The sequence below is a fragment of the Kogia breviceps genome, chromosome 11 (genome assembly GCF_026419965.1).
Source record: "Kogia breviceps isolate mKogBre1 chromosome 11, mKogBre1 haplotype 1, whole genome shotgun sequence".
Lineage (NCBI taxonomy): Eukaryota > Metazoa > Chordata > Mammalia > Artiodactyla > Physeteridae > Kogia > Kogia breviceps.
The window spans coordinates 9,244,710-9,266,315 of record NC_081320.1 but is presented as its reverse complement, the minus strand read 5'-3'; the positions used below and the strand labels follow the sequence as shown (position 1 = coordinate 9,266,315).

The 21,606-nt window shown below is 44.0% G+C and overlaps 1 protein-coding gene across 21 annotated transcripts in view; it reads right to left on the bottom strand.

Moving 5' to 3' along the window:
* The window catches only part of KANSL3 (KAT8 regulatory NSL complex subunit 3), a 67,057-nt gene extending 48,701 nt beyond the window's left edge, over positions 1-18,356 (bottom strand). For 11 of the 21 annotated variants that reach the window (XR_010835360.1, XR_010835359.1, XM_067007164.1 and 8 more), the window contains exons 1-5: positions 18,265-18,310; positions 16,905-17,169; positions 13,756-13,926; positions 3,598-3,688; positions 3,275-3,460 (exon numbers count right to left, since the gene is read on the bottom strand). Coding sequence is in view for 15 of the 21 variants with exons in the window: in XM_067007164.1 (XP_066863265.1) it covers positions 3,275-3,460; positions 3,598-3,688; positions 13,756-13,926; positions 16,905-17,119 (663 nt within the window). In the remaining 6 variants the exon portion in view is untranslated. Of the gene's footprint in view, positions 1-3,274; positions 3,461-3,597; positions 3,689-10,583; positions 10,649-13,755; positions 13,927-16,904; positions 17,170-17,633; positions 17,831-17,856; positions 18,054-18,264 lie in introns of those variants that run through there. The other 10 variants (XR_010835358.1, XR_010835362.1, XM_067007175.1 and 7 more) reach the window with 9 other exon arrangements.
* Between the last annotated feature and the right edge of the window lie 3,250 nt (positions 18,357-21,606).

The following is a 21,606-nucleotide window of genomic DNA, read 5'->3' as shown; positions in this document are numbered from 1 at the left end:
TGCTAAGAGAGTAGATCTTAAAAATTCTCATCGCAAGAAAAAAAAATGTTTGTAACTATGTGTGGTGACATATGTTAACTAGACTTATTGTGGTGATCATCTAGCAATACATACAAATATCAAATCATTATACTGTATACTTGAAACTAATATAATGCTATATGTCAATTATACTCTAATTAAAATAAAAAATGCAAAGATAGGACAAGAAGATAAGCTATTCCAGGCAATGATAAGCAAGGACAGTGATCCTAATTTTGAAAGAGCAAGACTAAAAAGGTTTCTGTACAAGAAATGAGGGGTGGGACTTCCCTGGTGGTGCAGTGCTTAAGAATCCGCCTGCCAATGCAGGGGACTCGGGTTCGAGCCGTGGTCCAGGAAGATCCCATATACCGCAGAGCAACTAGGCCAGTGCACCACAACTACTGAAGCCCGCGCGCCTAGAGCCTATGCTCTGCAACAAGAGAAGCCACTGCAATGAGAAGCCCGCGCACCACAAGGAAGAGTAGTAGTTCCCGCTCGCTGCAACTAGAGAAAGCCCGTGCACAGCAACGAAGACCCAACGCAGCCAAAAATAAATAAATTTTTAAAAATAAAAGAAATGAGGGGAATATAACTATGCGACTTTCTCAGTTTAATTCAAGAAACAAATGTTTACACAACACTGTTGTTACAAGACACCAGCTTAGTGCTTACTGCAAAGGAATTTAATCTACAAGGGTTAATGAAGACAAGCACACAAACAACAAAAGAGGAGGGGCTGATAAGTGCCATAAAGAAAAATAAGCCTCACACTATGATTCAAAGCATCTAACAGAGAAGAGGGAAGCGAGCAGGCAACTTTCATCTGAAGATGCAGCATGTGAAGTGAGATGCACTCTGAAGAATTCTAACAGAAGACGGGGAAAAGCTTTCTAATCAGAGACACCAGATATAAGCAAGAAAGAACAGGGCTTATTCTAGGCACAGATGGCCTGAAGTCGAGAATTCGAGCAAGGAAGTAGGAGGATGTAAGGCTAGTAACAAAGGCTAGGGCCCAACTGCAAAGGATCTTTACCCTAAACTGGCCATTTCTTGTAACTTACTTTGTCACTGTGAGCTACTCAACACCTTGAGGTAGAGGATCTGACAGAATTAGACTTTAAGAGCTTTCATCTGGCAGTAATAAGAGTACACCTCTCAAATGACAAAGCCTTGAAACTCACTTTCTGTAAATAAGAATACTTAGAAATAATTAATCAATAACCAACTTCTCTGCTTGGAGCCAGGCAGACCAAGCATCCCTGGTCTCTCCAGCTCTGCATCTCTCTCAGCAGACAATGACGAGGCTACGGTCTATACCTTCTCTGCTCCCCTTACAATAGGTCTGATGGTGAGAGTAGCTGGGCCAAGAGCACGATCCCATCTACCTGCATTTTCATCCAGCAGGAACATTAGAAATTGTGGGAAACAACCTAAGTATTTGCTGTGAATCTGAGAGTCGTGGGAAAACAAGAGCCTGAAGGGAGAGGAACCACTGAGAGCAGAGCCTCAAGCGGACAGCGGCTCACAGTCTGGGACCTTGCTGACTGTGTGTCCTTTGCCATTCCAGCTAACCCACACCATGACCTAGAAGCAGGGCTGGGCAGCATGCACTGTGCACACCTGTGGAGTCCCGCCAGTGGTCCATCATCCTCAATAAACCTGAACACCACTTACACCACTTCATTCACTTGGGAACATCCAGACAGTTACTTCAGTGGGGGAGCAGGGCAAACTTCTTTACGAGGGAAATGACCTCCAAGGCATACTGGCCATGCAATGTAAGGCAGAGAAGTGGGCTCTGGGCACTACTAATACTCATCTCCTAGGGGATATTCACCAATGCCTACTCTTCCCATAGGTAGAATGCTGTGGAGAACATTTAAAATGCCTGAAATACTCACAAGCCACTGTTCTCGGCCAGGGGCCTGTCTTGGCTCCACACCCACCCTGTGCCCATGCCTGCCCCCTATTCACCTCCTGGGCAGAGGAGCAGCACAGGGGGAAGTCTGGGACTATCTTTTCTTTTGTCTCTTTCTCCACTAGAAAATAAGCTCCATCAGAGTAGACAGCATTTCTGTCTTGCTCATCCCAGTGCCTGGCACATTATAGGCACAAAATAGTTGAATGTATAAATTAATGTCAAATTTCCTACCATGCATTTTAGTAACGCATCTGGTCCTGAGTTGTGTTTTATTTCCACACTAAACCAGTCTTCTTTTGCTTTCAAACTCAGCCACCTTCAAGTAACAAACAGGTAGGAAACAATAAGCCTGGAAATTGGGGGAATATGGCTGGGGAAAGCTGTTGGCCAGGTAAATTATAGCAACAAAACAGGCCAGCTTCCTGCAAAGGAGAAGAAAACCATTAAAAAAAAAAAAAAAAAGTCAAGAACTGAATTAATCCAAGTTGCCTGAGGCCATTCTGTATTGGAGCAAAACACTCTAAAAATGATGGTACCACTTATAAACCATTAATAGTTACTGTGGGTTTCCTACGTGCCAAACTTTGTGCCAAGCATTCTATCTCGATTAATGAATTTTCACAAAAATCCTAGATAGGTATTAGTATCAACCATTTTTTTAGAGAGGAGGAAATTAAGACACTAATCCAAGATTACACAGCTAATTAGTAATCAAGATGAGATCAGCCAGGCAGTCTGCCCCCAGAACCTGTACTCCAATCACACCAAACACAGTCCAGTGCAATAACTGCAACCAAAATAAACTGCAGTCATGAAGAATACCAGTTTAACTCTGTGCAATACCGTCTAAGTAAGAAAGCTGGGAAAGTTAACGATACGCTTTATAAAGAATGATTGAAGTGAAAGTGTTGCTACCGAAGGCTCATCATGATGAGGAGAGAGCGAGGCATCACATCACGGCGCTCCCTGCTCCGGAACACCTCCCCGCGCGCACCCCCGCACTCTCAGCACCACGGGTCTGCTTCCTGCCCCGCTCTCAACACCCCTCTCTGGTAAACCCCTCATCTTCTCCTTTCTCACCTCACCTCAAACCACAAGCTGCAGGGCTGTAGAGGCTAAACATGTTCTCTGGTTTTCAGGAGGGCTAGAGACATTTACGCCAGGTGAAAACACGAAATGATACCATGTCTCCTATTTTGATAACAAACCCATTAGCTTCAGTCATGCCCTCCAGGCTGACCAGGCAATGACCTCGCCCAACCCCACTTCCTAAACCCACAGCGGAGGCTGGCTACCCCAGGACAGGGCAGACGCCAATTACAGCCTCACCTTCCCTTTCAGTGTCTGCAAAGCATCCAGGTAGGCGGCCAGCATGGGCAGACTCAAGGTCTCCACCAGGGTGGTGTGCAGCCACTGGACCAGCTTGGTGTCCCAGCTCACACTCGCCAGAGCTTGCCGCACTCTCCTCGCACACTTGTCCACAGCAACACGGCGCAGCACTGGCTCGTTACAAGCCTGAGAGATGTAAGTGGGGGACAAAGTATGAGGGCCACCTCGTTACCAATGTGAGGGGGGGGAGCGGGGTGAGGTCAGCTAGCCCGTGAGGCCCGAACTAGGGGGAGCCCACGGTGGGCAGGTTTCTAGAGTCTTACCCCTTCGTTGGCCAAGCGGGCAAGCCGATCAGACTGCAGGGCTTTGAGGATCTTGTTGAATAGCTTGTTCTGGGCCATTGTCCAGCCAGTCCTATAAGAGAAACTCTGAGGAATTAAAGTCAAACCCTGGGGATGCTCGCCATGCATGTACACTGTACAGAGAAGATTATGTCATGTTTTTTTGTTCCCACTATGAAACAGTATAACTCAAAGTAGCTTAGAACGAAGCTAAAGCACAACACCCAGATCCTGGTCCCAATCCTGCCAATGAATCACCTCAACATATACTTGTATTAACATACACACTACAAGTCAAAACCAGTCACAAACAGAGTCTTTTTGGTGCTAGCAAAGGTAATTAATTACCTAGTGGCTAATATAATCCATTAGTAAACAAAAGCATGGCACCATTGCACAGACATACTTGAATTTCACAAGTTTAATATTTCACACAAAAAGGCAGACAGGATGAGAAAGCATTTTAAATGTACTAAAACCTCAGACTAAGATAAGAGGTCTATTTAAATCAGCTTTAGGAGCGAAAATATAACAAATGCAGTGGCTATTCTCCCACTCCTTAACAATCCACCCCTCACTAAGCTTTCTCCCTTTTCCATTTTTCCCTGTATATCACACAATTAACAAATTTACTTTTGAATGGCCTGTCCCATATAAGTGTACTCTGCATCACCCCTGCGTATGACCCTGGCAGACATACTGTTACCTTGCTCATGGAAGGCTTTATGGCTCCTCCTCCAGCTCAGCTGTAAACTCCCTGCAATTAGAAACCTGTCCTACTGCTCCTGTCCCCACCTAATGACACGCAACACAGCAGTGTGCAGCTGACTAAAGCCCCCCTCCGCCCCACTCCTGGCCATCTTAATTACTCTGATACTGCAACTCTGGCCAGTAATCTTCCTAAAGATACTAAGAGAAAGGTAACAGAAGACGCCCAATTGTTTACCAACTCTCCCTGCCATAAAAATAAACTGGTGAGGGGCTTCCCTGGTGGCACAGTGGTTGAGAGTCCACCTGCCAATGCAGGGGACATGGGTTCGTGCCTCAGTCCGGGAAGATCCCACATGCTGCAGAGCGGCTGGGCCCGTGAGCCATGGCCGCTGAGCCTGTGCGTCCAGAGCCAGTGCTCCGCAACGGGAGAGGCCACAACAGTGAGAGGCCTGCGTACCGAAAAAAATAAATAAATAAATAAAAAATAAACTGGTGATTCAATCTCCTTTAAAAAATTTTAGGTGGATGTCAGACCCAAATGAGAACCTGGAGTGAGATCAAGGTAGGACTCCAAATCAGTAGGGATAAAGTAAATAGGGCTGTGACAACCACTAGCCAACTGGAAAAAGAAAATCTGGATCCCTACACATCACTCTTTACACCAAAATAAATTTCAACTGGAATAAAAAGTTAAATAAAAATAAAATGACCAAAGTACTAGGAAAAAACAGTAATTAAAAAAAATCTATCTCCCTATCTAATCTATATCTTAGAATGAGTAAAACTTTCTAAGTACGACCTAAAACCTAGAAGTCATAAAAAGAAGAAAGATAAATGTAACTACATAAAAATTTCAAATCTCTGTAAAGGAAAAAATAAAGTATCATAAATGAAGTCAAAACACAATGAAAAAATAACTACTGTTTCATTAAAATAGAAAAAGCCTCTAGAAAACTATTAAGAAAAAGACAAAACACTCAAAAACAATGGGCAAAGAACATGAAAAGGCAGTTCATGAAAAGGCAGTCAACCGGGCTTCCCTGGTGGTGCAGTGGTTGAGAGTCCGCCTGCCAATGCAGGGAACACGGGCTCGTGCCCCGGTCCGGGAAGATCCCACATGCCGCGGAGCAGCTAGGCCCGTGACCCATGGCCACTGAGCCTGCGCGTCCGGAGCCAGTGCTCCGCAACGGGAGAGGCCACAGCAGTGACAGGCCCGCGTATCGCAAAAAAAAAAAAAAAAAAAAAAAAAAAAAAAAAAAAAAAAAAAACCCAACAAAAAAAAGGCAGTCAACCCCCCTGGGGCTTCCTTGGTGGTCCAGTGGTTAAGAATCCGCTTTCCAATGCAGGGGATGTGGGTTCGATCCCTGGTCGGGGAAATAAGATCCCACATGCCATGGGGCAACTAAGCCTGTGCTCTAGAGCCTGCGCACCACCAACTACAGAACCCGCACGCTGCAACTACTGAGCCCACACGCTCTAGAGCCTGTGTGCCACAACTAGAGAGAAGCCCACACACCACAACGAAGAACCTGGTGCTGCAACTAAGACCTGATGCCAAATAAATAAATATTAATAAATAAATGTAGGGACTTCCCTGGTGGCGCAGTAGTTAAGAATCCGCCTGCCAATGCAGGGGACACGGGTTCAAGCTCTGGTCTGGGAAGATCCCATATGCTGTGGAGCAACTAGGCCCGTGCACCACAACTACGGAAGCCCGCGGATGTAGAGACCATGCCCCGCAACAAAGAGAAGCCACCGCAATGAGAAGCCCAGGCACTGCAACGAAGAGTAGTCCCCACTCACCGCAACTAGAGAAAGCCCACGTGTAGCAGCAAAGACCCAATGCAGCCAAAAATAAAATAAATTAATTTAAAAAAAATGTAGTCATAAGAAGTTCAGTAGTACTCTGTTGTGAGGGTATAAGAAAATAGATCCCTCCAAACTTTGTGGATGAAAATATAAATTAGTACCACCTTTTGGAAAACCAATTTTGGAAGAAAATCAATCAAAAACCTAAATCAGATCATGTCACTCAGCTCAAACCCTTCAATGGCCCCATTTCAATCAGCTGAAAGCCCAAGTGCTTGCAATGGGCTGTCTGGACCACCCCTGCCTCTCCAACCTCATCCTCCATGACTGTCTCCAGCTTACTGTACTTCCCCACATTGCCCCCTCCCCTTATTTCCCCCATGCACATCCTGCAAGCTCCCACAGCACAGACTGGGCCCTAACCATCCATTCCCCTTACCTGAAACAATGGCTCCCTCTCCAGTCTCCAGGTCCTTGTTCAAATGTCACCTGCTGAGGCTTTCCCTGACTCACCTGTACTTAAAACTGCCGACACCTCACTCCCACCCTGGGATTCCCTATCCCCAATTCCAGCCATACCACCACCTCACATTGTATCCATTTTATTTATTTGTTTGGTTTGTCTTCCTCTGCTAGAATGTAAAGGCCAAGATGGCAGAGATTTTTGTCCATTTTAAGTGCTATATCCCCAGCACATAAAGCAGTGTCTGACACACAGTAGGGACTTGAACATCTGCTGAATGAAGAAACGGATGAATTGTATGCATACTACGTTCTAAATCCTGTCAACAGTGGAGTACAAATTCAGACCCTCTCACTCCCTACCACAGAAGCGCCTGGGTCCTAAGCAGCAGAGGAACACGGATACGCCATGTGGGCCAACTGCAAAGTGAGCCCTTCACTATACAGGGTGCCTGAACCGCAACAAAGCTGCTTCAAACAACTTCAGCAATCTCCATTTCTCTTACTTTATAACAGACTAGCATCTTTCCCATCATAACCCACCAACCAGACAGCCTCTTTTCTACAGGTCATCTCTCTAACACTAACAACATGGCCCAGTAAACGCGCAGATGGAAGGCATTACCCTTTGTTATGCACATTGCACAGTTATCCCACTATCCTTTCCTTCTGTCTCCAGTCTGACAACTTACCAGTTACACAGTCCAGGAGAACACTAGCTATGAGCCAGGGGTTGGCTGTGTGCCCTCAGTCTCCTTGACTGTAAAAGAGACGGACTAGATGATCTTTACGGTTCCTTCTAACAATGACAAGCTCAGGTAGCTATAACTACTGATGGGAGGACGAGTTCCACGAGAGCAGCTGAAGTCCACGATCACAGAATTCTTCGGGAGTACCCTCTACCTGTGGTAGCTTTTGTTGCCAAAGCCAAATCCGCTTTAACCTCCAAAGCCTCTCATCCTCCTCTCATCAACCCCTTGTGGCATACTAGAAGCAGTCTTAGGTTTCTTGGAATTGTCCTTTTTCTTATTTTTCCCATAGCTCTCTTGGCTTAATTTCTGCTACTTCATTAGGATCTAGTCAGTTTTTGTTGTGGCTTGATATTCAGAGAGATTCTGGATTTGGGAGATGGGGGAAGTTGGGCCTCAGGATACTTTGGGCCAGGAAGGTTTGTGGGAACCAGCATCTTCCAGCCCACTGGTTCATAATCTCATTTTCTTTCACATTATTTAAATGTACAACACACTAACATGAGTAGCATCTCTCATATGCATAGTGATTCTTGGATGGGCTTGGGGATTTGGTGGTGGCGGGAGGAGACAGAGGATGTCCACAAGTGGTTATAGAAAGCTCTCTGGAGATACATGGATATTTCCATTTTAATAAACTTCTTTGCTTTTAATGGCTGGTTCTACCCTACTGGTGGGCATTTAGGTTATGTCCCTTTTATTGCTATTATAAACAGTCACAGTGACCATCCCTCCTCTCCCCAATACACTCAAACACACATCTATTCTATCTATATCTTTACATGGTTGTGCAAGTATCGCTGAAGGATAAATCTTTTGAAGTGGAAATGGAAGATCTGTGTTAAAATTTTAGAATTTCAGTTCTGTAAAAATAATACGTATAAAGAACCTGCGACGTCTTGAAAGCAGTATTATACTGCAGCCTTACCCCCAGCAACAATGCTCAGTGATAATCAAACAGGTTAAACAATGAATACAATTTCTTCATGTTCAACAACCTCTTGACCTTTCTCAAAGCCTATTGATCATGTTGCAAACCTTAATCCCAAGGACAGAGAATGAGGTATAATTTTTATTTATGAGGTACCGACAGTGTTTCCAAAATTATCCTGTTCTTTATTATACAACAGGATGTTCTCTCTATTTGTTTTTCTTACTCTATGTTTATTCTGAAACCCGAAATGACAGGAGCAAGGAAAATGATGTGAACAAAACGGGAGGGGGACTACAAGCTATTTAGAAATTACTACCATACACCAATGACAGCCGACATTAAATTGAAAAACCACAATGTTGAGAGTCTAAAAGCCCCAGAAAAAGTTCTGAGGATTGTTGCTGGATATATAACAAAGTGATTCCAAGAACTGAAACATGTTGTCTATATTTTGCCAGTTTTGTGGGAGGCTGGAAAATTAAGCGGGCAGAAAAAAATGATCTAACCCAAGATTAAGAGCATGCAAAAGATATAATTAAGGAAAAATTTAAAAACAGGAGACAGAATTTTAAATACCAGTCTGAACAGTCAAATAGCTGATGGGAACTGTGGTGAGTCAACACACTCCCCCCACCTAAACCTATTCAACTTTCATGAGTGCAAAAATGCCTTCTCTCCATTGCTTAGATGAGATCAGACAGTAATGTTCTCCACGCTCCCACTGAACCCGAATGACATTCTGACTTCTGGCTCCTCTTATCCAAAGCAGCCAGAAAGTCGCATCAGTCCCAGAACCTGATATTTTCAAAGGTAATTCCTTCTCTGATACTAATTCAATATTAAAATGTCTAAAGGATTTTTTTTTTAAACCAGAAGGCAAGGAGAGAGAGAGAAAGAACATCAGAGAGAAGAAAAAGGTCACATTTACTTTTTCAGATTATAAAATTATTTGCTTAAACACCAGGAGAAAGGAAGAGAGGAATGACAGGGACAGAGAGAGGGAGGGAGAGAGGAAGGGAGAGGGAGGGAAAATAAACAACTCAAAGATCTTGAACTCAAAATTTCAAACATCCATCTGAGATTAACATAGAGATACATACAATATTGAGAGATATAATTAGAGCAAATTTAGAAAAGAAGAATTTTTTTCAATTGAATTCAGAAGTTCTGATTTCTAAGATAAGACAACCTGCTTTAGGACACTAGATTCTTTTACTGAAATGTTGACAACGTCCTAAAATCCATTTGAGAGCAATGCCCCGAAGTATCATATGTCAGGAGTATTTTGTTAAATGTCCTTGAAAAGCTGTGCATCTAATTAAACTTGGCATTTGACAAACATCTGGGGGAAAAAGCTGGTCCAACTTCTTGGGGACAACATTACTATACCAGCAAATGTATAACATTTTCAAAGGTTCTCCAGGTCACACGATTTTGGCATGCAGACAGAAGAACGCAATCTAGACCAGAGGTCGGCAAACTTCTTCTATAACGGACTGGATAGTAAATATTTTAGAGTTTGTGTGCCATATGGTTTCCATCACAACTATGCAACTCCGCAGCTGTAGTGCAAAAGCAGCTACAGACAATACCTAAATGAGTGGGCATGACTGTGTTCCAATGAAACTGTATTTATGGACACTGAAATCTGAATTTCTTGTGTCTTTTTAAAATTTTTTTCATCCACTTAAAAATGTAAAAACCATTCTTAGCTCATGGGCCATACAAAAATAAGCAATGGGCTGGATATGGCACATAGGCCACAGTTTGCCAACCCCTGATCTAGACAATTAATCAAGAAGAGAGGGATATTAAACTGTTTCATGAAATATCAGGGATTACTAGAGAAACTCAGAGTCAGTTCAGGCTGGGTGGGGGGCCTTCATTTTCTAAACATAGAAAGTTATCTGAAGGCAGTTGCTACTAAAATAATTCAAGAGGGTGAAATAGGGCACTAAAAAAGAAAATTAAGTTTCTGAATCCACTGATAAGAGAGGTCAGGAATCTCTCTGAGGAAAAACAGATTTCTAGGGAGCTGTCCTATATAGTCCATGAGTTCTTGATGTGGGAAACTAATTTTACATGATTTTATACAGGAAGAAAAGCAGCAGCAATTTAACAATCAAATCAAGGGAAAGAATGGCAACAAGATGATTATAATCAAGCAGAGAGAACTAACTGCAACGTCCAAACAGGCTACAGATCCAGAACTTGGGAACAAGGTCATAAAGTGGTGACCTCTGAAATTGAAGCCAGTACGTACCATCAAATAATGAAATTAGCTGTGTTCAAAAGTAACCTACCTGAAGAGATGGTTTGTAAGCCTGTTGCTAATGGGAGAAGGACGCCTCCAAAATCTCATCAGACACTAAAAGACAAATAATCTGAGATAAACTGAGCGCTAATTAATCATATCAATCTGTGGCAATGTCATAACACAGGGATGGAGGTCCACATGGAGAAAGACAAGCCAAAGATTAGAATCTGTCAGTGTTTCTCTGCAGGACTGGGCAGGTGGAGGTGTGCCCTGGCCTAACTCTGTGGGCCCGTCTTGCTTTGAGGAAAAGATGGGTGCATCCAGCTACCTTGTTGAAGGAGGGCGCCTCCTGTGCAGACTGTCCACTCGCCATCCACTGCGGGAACAGAATAGCTTCCCAGATTCTCCTACTGAGAATCAATGCTCTGGGCCAGGCCACCCCAGTGTCTCATCTGCCTTGCAGTTGTATCTCTCCTTATAAATTAAGAAACTGGTATTCATATGTATTATTAAGTCTCTGATGACTTTGGTAAACATGAAGAGTCCCCTAAAACCTTTTGACCATGACCATGGGCGAACTGATCAAAAAATTCATGCAATTCTCCCATGCAGTTTCTGAAACTGCAAACTGAGGACAAGGCAACCAACGCCATAAAGGACACATAAGTGTGAGGCCACCTTGTTCAGCCATAACTAACTGCTCTCTCTTTTTACTACCCTTAAAGAGAAGGTACAGCAGTTGAGAACACTGGGCTCCAGAGTCAGACTGCTCACTTTAAACAAATCGCTGCTCCACTACTTCCTAAGCTTTCTTCAACTCCCCGAGCTCGGTTTCTTCATTTGTAAAATAGAGATGAGGAAGGGATATGCCTAGGAGAGTTGTGAGATTTAAAAGAGATAATGCATATGAAGCGCTTGGCACAATGCCTGGCACCTAGAAAGCACTCTACAAATGGTAGTTCTCTTTTGTTACTACCACTGTCAGTATTTTTAGTATTATTAACTGTAACAATGGTGATAAACTACTTTGCTGAATTCATTGACTCCGGTAATATTCTAGTAGCTGATCTTCATTCACAGAAGTTTTCCTCTTTATCTGAAGCTCTAGAGAGCATTTCCCCTTCTCAGGGCACAATGTTAATTCCAATTCAAGACCCCCAACAACTTCTTCAAAAGCTCTTCAGCCAAGGTGCAGAACTGCTCCTCCTTCAACAGCTACTATCCTGATCACATAAACACACCAGCTCAGTCTCATTCCCTGCTTCCAGCCAAACTCATAAACCATGCCAATTAGCCTCAAACTTTCCTACCCTTCCTCCTACCAAATTACTTCTTGTTCTTCCATTATTATAAAGTAAGAGCTCTCCAACATTACAGCAAGTTTACCACTTACCAACCCCTGATATAAAGATCTTCACATTCCCTTAGTAGGTAAATACATATAGAGAGAGCCATGAGGGAATTGCAAATTAAAACCACAATGAGATGTCACTTCATACCCACTAGAATGGTCATAATAAGAAAAAGACAGATTAAAAACAAGTGTTGCCAAAGACGTGGAGAAACTGGAACTCTCATACACTGCTGGTGGGAATGTAAAAATGATGTAGCCCTTTTGGAGAACAATCTGAAAACTCCTCACAAGTTAGACAGAGTAATCATATGACCCAGTAATTCCACTCCTAGGTATATATGCAGGAGAAATGAAAACGTATGTCCACACAAAACAAGTAAATGGGGACTTCCCTGGTGGCCCAGTGGTTAAGAATCCATCTGTCAATGCAGGGACACGGGTTCAAGCCCTGGTCCAGGAAGATCCCACATGCTGCAGAGCAACTAAGCCGGTGCACCACAACTACTGAGCCCGCATGCCAAAACTACTGAAACCCATTTGCCTAGAGCCCATGCTCCGCAACAAGAGAAGCCACCACAATGAGAAGCCCACGCACTGCAACAAAGAGTAGCCCCCGCTCACCACAACTAGAGAAAGCCCGCGGCAGCAACGAAGACCCAATGCAGCCAAAGATAAATAAATAAAAATAAATAAATTTATTTTTTAAAAAACAAGTACATGAATATTCATAGTGACATTATTCGTAATAGCCAAAAAGTGTTAGCAACCCAAATATCCATCAACAGTTGAATGGATAAGCAAAATGTGGTACATCCATACCATAGAATATCATTCAGCATTAAAAGGGAATGAAATATTGACACATGCATCAACATGGAGGAATCTTGAAAACATTATGTTAAGTGAAAGAATCCAGTCACAAAAGACCACATTCTATATGATTCCATCTATATAAAATGTTCAGAAAAGGCAAATTTAGAAAGACAGAAAGTAGACTGGTGGTTGCTAGGCACCGGAGGGGTTGGGAGGAAATGGGAAGTGACTGCTAATGGGTATGGTGTTTCTCTTGGGGTTAAGGAAAACGTTCATCAAATTGACTGTGGTGATGAATATACTAAAAACCACTGATTGTACACATTAAATAGGTGAATTGTATGGTACATAAATTTTATCTTCATAAAGTTTTATGTAATAAATGAAAGATAAATAAATGTCTGCCAAATGAACAACAACAAATGACCTAAAGAGGAGTGTTGAGTCCCCACGGTGAGTAGGCTGTAAGAGAATAAAACTAGGCAGCAAACTCATGAAAATGGGGTGAAGCGTTCCTCCAAAACCACAGACTACAAATCTATTTTTAAAAGCCACTCAAATCAAACATCTGTTAGCTTTACGTACGACTCCAGAACATATTCACTACCCTAATTACAGACAATGTAAATACAGTGTCATACAAATGGATATTTATTTAACAGGGCTTTTTCCTAGCAGTCTGGGTAACTCAGACATACACGTATGTTAGTACATAACATGACATGTACTATATACGCTAGAGAGCGAGTCATACCTATCAAGTTTAACTCATTTATTTATTCACTCAACATTTACTATATGCCTACTATGTGCCAGGCAATGTCCTAGGTGTCAGGGATGGAAAGATGGCTGAGACACAAGCTCTCCTCCCAAGAAGCTCACTGCACAGTGAGCTGAGAGTTATCATGCAGAGACCGGAGAACATTCTGACTCATGTGGCTACAAATGAAATAAGCTCCTAATAAATATGTTTCAGTGAAAATGACACAACACGTTTACAGTGCGGCGACTATTAACCCTGGAGTGCCCAGTCCTCTTAGAAGCAGCCTACCTGTTGACATGCTCCTCCCAGTCCTCTGGAGGCGGAGGCGCATCCGCATCCGTCCTGGCGAAGATGACGTGCCGCTCGCACTCGTTCATCACGCTGCGTGCCTTCTGATTGTCATAAAGTGGCACAGGGGTTGACGTGACTGTCTCCACATCTATTGGGACGTCTGACTCGCTGTAAAGAAGAGAGGAAATAGGACCAGCCACACGTACTTCACACAACACAGGTGTTTAACGATCATCTGGTTGCCAAAAACGTCTCTTTAAAATAATCAGCTTTTATTTATTTATTTGTTTTGGCTGTACCGTGCGACATCTTAGGTCCCCGACCGGGGATCGAACCCGTGCCTCCTGCATTGGAAGCGGGGAGTCTTAACAACTGGACCCCCAGGGAAGTCCCTAATCAGCTTTAGAGTATGCATAAGCATATTGTATCCACAGGAAAATTATGATCCAAAGTCATCTTTCCCACACTTGTCTAGATCTCTTCCCTCTGACATGCTGGTATGTGCTGGGGGAACACAAAGTCGTTTTAAAATGAACCTATGCAAAAATGACAAAGAGCTACTTTTTTAAAAAGGACAAATATATTCCCTAAGCATTTGGGTGATTGCCTAAACGTGCTTTCCAGTACAGTAGCTATAAGCCACATGGAACTATTTAAATTAATAAAAATTAGAGGGAATTCCCTGGTGGTCCAGTGGTTAGGACTCTGTGCTTTCACTGCCAAGGGCCTGGGTTCAGTCTCTGGTTGGGGAACTAAGACCCTGCAAGCTGTGCAGCCTGGCCTAAATAAATAAATAAACAGAATTAAAAATTAAGTTCCTCAGTCACACAAGCCACATTTCAAGTGCTCAACACACATATCTGCCTAAGGCTCCCTTGCTGGACAGAACAGATACAGAACACTTCTATCACTACAGAGTTCTGTTGGGCAGTGTTGGTCTAGAGTTTTAAATAAATTCATACAAACCTGCCCTTTCCTTAGCAAGTCAACTGGTAGTTAATGATATGTTATAAAAGCCTATGACTGCCTAAGACAGATCACCTGGAATGCAGACGCCTTAGCTTACTCAATCTGTTAAAAAGCCTACAACAGAAACAAACACAAGTGGATACCTGAAGATCTTTCATATTTTAAAATGTTAAAGAAATCCTAGTGCCATGAGGGTCCTTCACTGCACCAACTTTGTCACCCAAAACACGATGTAAATCAAACTGGTCTACTGGCTATCTACCTAACATGACTTTAACTTTTTGACCTCAATGATGTTATTGTATCCATTCCCAATGGCTGGAATAGTTACATCATTATGAAATGAAGTGAAATAATGTGCAGCTAGATTTGGTGGTGGGTGAAAGAGCTGATTCTCTTCTGTGGACCAGACATTGGACAAGATACTTAAACTTGTGTTCCTAAAATAGAACTCCTGATTTCACTATTCCAACCATATCTTCCCCAAGTCTTCCCCAACTCATGGCACCACCCAGCTGCTCAAGCCAGAAATCTAAGAGTCATCCTAATTTCGCCTTTCCCCTTAACCCTGCCCACTCTTTCGAATTCACTACAGCAGGGCATGTTGGATCGACCTACAAAATACACCTCAAGGCCAACGGTTTTTCTCCACCTGTACTATTCCTGCTCCATCAGGCTCATGATCTCTGGCCCCAACCACTGCAATGGTCTCCTAAGCAGGTCTTCTCTATTCCACTCCTGCACTATAATCTATTCAACAAAAATTGAGAGTGATCTTTTCAAATAAAAATCCAATCTCTCGCTTAAAATCCTTCAATGACTTCTTACCAACTCTTAGAATCAAATTCCTACATGAGGTAGCCTCTGCCAACTTCTCCCTCAGCTCCCACTTACACCCCCCCCCATTGCAACCACATTCTGGACCCAATGGCCTAAAGAGTTCCCAAAACATGCCAAACCCCCACTTTCAGGGCCAATATATGGAGCCAGTCTATAAAAGGAAATAATTTTCTGAGCACTAAAATGACCAAACCCACAAAATCTCATTTTAAGAAAATATCATGAGATATGAACACAGGAGTCTCAATATCAAGAAGCTATTACATAACTAAGAGAAAGACCTTAAATTCTATTTAAAAGAGCTCTTCAGTTATGCCCTAGGCCAGAAGCATCAGGATTATGCTGGACTATTCCCTAAAGTCACAGATCCCATGCCCTGTACATTCAAAATAGGCCAACAAAATGCCGCCCTCACTGGGAAAAGAAATAAAAACCACTATTCTACACGTGTTGAACACACCCATCATGGTACTTCTAGCTCATAAAGGCTCACTGGGGGATCTAAAAAAGCAAAACACGAGATTTCTATTCTCCAACAAACCTAAAACCTGTGCCAGAGGAAAGATTAAACATCAGGTCACATTAAAACAAACAAACAAAAACACCTCTTCCCAATAAAAGTTTATAAAATTATTAAGGGCATGATTTAAGCATCAAAATAGAATATATCAACAAATCTTGAAACACCAGTAATCAGAACGCCTTAAAGCTCAAGAGAACTGCTAAATGAGTTTATTTAGGCCAAGTGTAATTGTATCACATATTACATGGTAAGTTTACTAAAAAGTCCTTACCCTATAATGCAGGCGGGCTGAATATGTAACCAGACCTAGGAAGGGTTGAGATCAACCCATGGTGACAGTTCTGTAACAAGCTAAGAGAGAAAGCAAGGTCTTGGGCATATGCTCCTCAACTTTCCAGGTGAAGCCAGGAAAAGCAAATCGAATTACCACAAAAAGGTTATTGCTGCCAGCGTTGGAGGCAGACCGCTGGACTAAAGGAAAGAGTCTAATCGTAGGTGGCAATTTTTAAAAGTCAACTCTTCAGTCTTTTTCTTCACAGTTGAAATAATCCTCTTCAATTCCTCTTCCCAGACAAGTCCTGTTATCTAAGTGCAACAGGTTGTTTGCTTTCCTAACTCATTAGATATCTTGAATGCAGATGTCCACATATAGGCCTGATAACCTCACGATGTTTAACAGTGATGCCTGAATTAAACATCCAAGCCCCCCCCCCCCTTTACAATCTCCCACAGTAAAATCCGCTCTAATCTCCAACCATCTGATCACTGCCCAGTTAGGGCAATGGCCGCCCTGAGGAGAGAAGCCCAAACTCACATGGTACTTTCGTGCTGCCTCCGGGGAGTAACAAAGAGCATGCGGGTGGGGCGGGCGCTACTGGCGTCTGGGTGGGCACTCCACGGCTTGGCATAGCTATGATCCAGAAACACCAGGTCCAGCTCCCGCTCATGCACCGAAAGCTGGAAGAGCAGCGAGGTGCCCATGCGCCGCGCTGACGTCTGGAAGTCCCTCTCCGCACCGCGGTGGGCCATGTCACAAGAGGGGCAGCAAGTCAGAGAACGGGTACCTGCATGCTAGTCACCTGCAGTGAAAAGTTGCAGTTTAAGTCAATTCAAATGCTCAGAATTTCTTCCAACCTAGAACATCTAACGGGCTTCTTACTTTTGTGACCTTCTAGCATTCGTCATCGAGTATCCATCACACTACAGACCCTTGCCCACGTAGGGAGGGTCTCAGAGTTTTAAAAATATACAGGTGAGAGCTCCTCCCCAAAATCTGTAACAGTGCTATGCCAGGAGGATCCCTACGTGGACAAGGGTCTGAGATCCCACTCCACCACCAAAAAAGGATATGGCACCGCCTCCATCCTCAATCTCTACAACTTGGTCCACTGCAAAGCCGAGGGACTCCAGTGTTCACCAAGGCAGATACTAAACTTGCTTGGCCAGGGCCCCAATTTCCCACGTGGGCGGGACGGGTTGTGGCAAACAAGAGGAATTACAAACACTAATAGTTCTAAAGCTAAGGGTCTCTACGGCTGCACACCATTCTCCAAAGCCTCTCAGAGCCGTCTCCAGCAGGAGCGTGAGCATCCCAGGAACAGCTGCTTAACGTGGGCCTCAAGGAGGCCCTTGACGTCTCTTGTTTGTGTTAAACTATAAAGTTTTGTAACGACTTCATAATACTCTGGAGTTTAAAAAATATACAGGTGAGAGCTCCTCCCCCAAATCTGTAACAATGCTAGGCGAGGAAGACCCCTCTCCCTCACCGAGGCCGGGGTGGTCCCTGGGGAACCGCCCTCTACTCCAGGTACCCTTCAGGGGTCCAGCCACCGAGCCCCAAAACCGCCCCAGCTGGTAGCCAGGGCTTGTGATTCGCACTTTACAGACGGAGGCGCCGACTCAGGGGGATGGAGTGACTTAGCCAAGGTCACCGAGAGTTCGCGACGAGGAGGAGCCGCCTCCCACCCGCCCCGGCCCCGCGCAGCGCCCGCGTCACGGCGGCCCGAGTCTGCCCCCGGCCCCACACTGCCGTCCGACCCAGGCCGCCCGGTCCCCGCGCACCCTGGGAGCCCGGAGGTCCTCACCAAGACCCCCGCCCACTCCGACCCGGGCCGCGAACCCCACCCCCCAACCCCCAGGCCCGCCACCCCAGCCGCGGCCGACCCTTCCCTCACCCGCAACCTTCCGGCCGCGCGCTCAGCCCGGGCCGGATTCCTGTGCGCTTGCGCATTACCGCCTCCACGCCCCGGCGCCACGGGCACCGAACAAAACGCGGAAGTGGATTACAGCCTGGGAAGGGAGGGGCGGTGATCCGCAAAAACCGGAACGGATTTGGCTGCGGGGGAAGAGAAGAGCCCAGAACGCGAGCGCGTCTCGCAGGCAAGACAGCGCAGAGTCGGGAGTTCGGGCCTCTTGCATCTTCATCAGGGAAAACTAGGGCGAGGGAGGAGGCTGGCTCCTGCAGCCCCTGTTCTCGCTTCCCCCCATTGTTGCTTTGCTGGGTGGCTGGCATACTTCTTTTCTTTAATTAATTTTATTGGAGTATAGTTGCCTTCTTTTCAAATCTATGTAAATAACTGTTTAAGAAACAGACTTACAGACGTAGAAAACAAACTCATGGTTACCAAAGGGGAAAGCGGGGAGGGGAATAAATTAGGAGTTTGGGATTAGCAGACACAAACTACTATATGTAAAATAGGTAAAGAGTAAGGTCCTACTGTATAGGACAGGGAACTGTACTCAATATCTTTAAATAAACTATAATGGAAAAGAATATGAAAAAGAACATATATACATATATGTATGTGTGTGTATATAACTGAATCACTTTGCTGTACACCAGAAACAAACACAGCATTGTAAATCAACTATACTTCAATTAAAAAAAACCTGTTTAATTTATAATTGTGATAATAGGGACTAGTATTTAGAGAATGCCCGTCAAGTTCTAAGTAAGGTAAATAACCTACTTCATTTAATCCTCTCAGTGACTTTATATGCTAGGTTCTATTATAGTCATATCCACAGAAGTCAAGTATTTTGCCTAAGGTTACACAGCTAGTAAGTATCAAAGGCAGAACTGGAGCCAGGCAGCCTGGCTTCAGAACCTCTTCACAGCTCCACTCCCCACCATGCCTACTGCAATAAGGAAAAGTGGATGGTGATCTGAGCATGTAGAACAGCAAGCCAGCCTTGGCTTGGGTGATGGGGTGGGTGTCCCTGAAACCAAAGGAAAAGAATACTGTAACATGGTAGATGCTGGGTGAGAAGCTCTCCAGGAGAAGGAACAGCAAAGACAAAGGCTCTGGGGCAGAAAACAGCTTTAGAATATATATATATTTTTTAAGTGGAAAGAACAGTGTAGCTAGGAAGCAGTGGTCAATAAGTGGAGAGAGACAAGGTTGGAGAGGCAGACATAACTCAGACCCTAAAAGGCCCCAGATGCCCCAGTAAGAATTCTCGTACTGATCATAGATTGCTTTGAGTTAACTTTCCTCTGTGTTTTGTAAAGAGAGAGTAGATCCTAAAGTGGGGGATGTTAACCTTCTTTGTATCCTTCAGAGAACATAGCCAGGATATAGGGAATGGATCCTGTGTTGACTGATTGATGACCGATCAGTTGGTTGACTGACTGACAGTGGGACACCAAAGCAAGAAACGTGGTTCAAGAAGAAAAATAAATCTTTATCACTTCACACCCGCTAGGATGTCTAAAAAAATCAATGGTGACAACAAAAAATGTGATAAAAAGTGTTGGCAAGTACATGGAGAAATTGAAACCCTTGTACATCGCTGATTGGATGGTGAGATGGTGTGACCTCTTGGAAAACAGTCTGGCAGCTCCTCAGAATGTTAAGCTCGTGTACCGCAAAAACAAACAAACATGTGCAGACCTACAAACACTCAAAAAATTCAGAAAGCTATGGAAAATCGTGCTCCACTGAGATGAGAGAGTAACTCAAGAAAGAGGAAGGGATCTGGGAAACAGAGTCCAACACAGGAGACAAACGGGGTAATTCTAAAACTGGTGGTGAAGAAGGGAAGCCCCAGGATGATAGCTGTGCTACAGGGCTGGTGAGCAACCAGTGTAGACTAGAGAGGAGAGGAGGCCAGGAGAGATCTCCCCAGGGCTCAGGGAAAATGAAAAAACTGGTAAAATACCTGATGGATTTGAACCTGGGGGAGATTGTATTAAAAGGAGATCACAGAGCTGTTGAAGGATGTTAGAAGACCTGGTCAGACTTTTAAGAAAAGCAAGCAAATGAAAAAATCGAAGCAATTTGTAAATTACAGAAAAACACAAAGTTGTATTAGAAAGGAGGAGGAGGACTTCCCTGGTGGTGCAGTGGTTAAGCACCCGCCTGCCAATGCAGGGGACACAGGTTCGAGCCCTGGTCCGGGAAGATCCCACATGCCTCAGGGCAACTAAGCCCATGTGCCACAACTAGAGCCTGCACTCTAGAGCCTACGAGCCACAACTACTGAGCCCGCGTGCCACAACTACTGAAACAACTAAGCTGAGCAACTAAGCCCGTGCTCTGCAACGCAATGAGAAGCCGGTGCACCGCAACAAAGAGTAGCCCCAGCTCATCACAACTAGAGAAGGCCTGCACACAGCAACGAAGACCCAACGCAGCCATAAATAAATAAATTTTTTAAAAAAGAAAGAATGTGGAATTGGAGGGTACTACTTGATCTGCAGTTAAAAAAAAATTACATTATTATAAAAATGAAAATACTGAATATAGATTTAGCCCCCAAATGAGATACAGTTATGAGAACAGGATGCAGGAAAGGCAGGTGTAAGAAAGCTGCCATGGTGTGATAAACAGCAGTAGATAATATCTAAAAGTGATGAGTTGGGGGAAGTTTGGGAGAGAGAAACTAGGAGGTAGGAAAGGAGTGAGAGATGATATAAAAGAGATGACTTGATAGACAGTGTCTCAAAGTGAAAAATTCAAGGGATGCTATTTAAATATGCTATTTAGAGATATAGAGGTTAATACTACTATTAGGATGACAGGAAAAAAGCAGCCTTTGGTCCATCTCTCCCCATGGTTAATTCTCTTTCCCTGGCACTTATCTTGGGCCTTCGTTCTGCTGTTTTTTTCTTTATACTCCGATCAGTTCTGTGTATGGATTTGTATCTTTTCTCTGCCCCTCTTCCTTCCTCAGCACACCAGGTTTATCATTTTTTTCATTCTTTGCCAATTTGGGAGGTGATAAATGGTATCTTGCTGTATTTCTTTGCTTATTAAGGAGGTTGAATTTTTTTTTAACATCTTTTTTGTTTTAGGGGCTTCTGAGTCCAATTTGGCAAAGTGCTAAACAGTATCTCATCGCGTTTCTTTGTTTTTTTTTTCCATAAATTTATTTATTTTTTTTGGCTGCGTTGGGTCTTCGTCTCTGTGTGTGGGCTCTTCTCTAGTTGCTGTGAGCGGGGGCTACTCTGTTGTGGTGCGCGGGCTTCTCACTGCGGTGGCTTCTCTTGTTGCGGAGCATGGGCTCTAGGCACG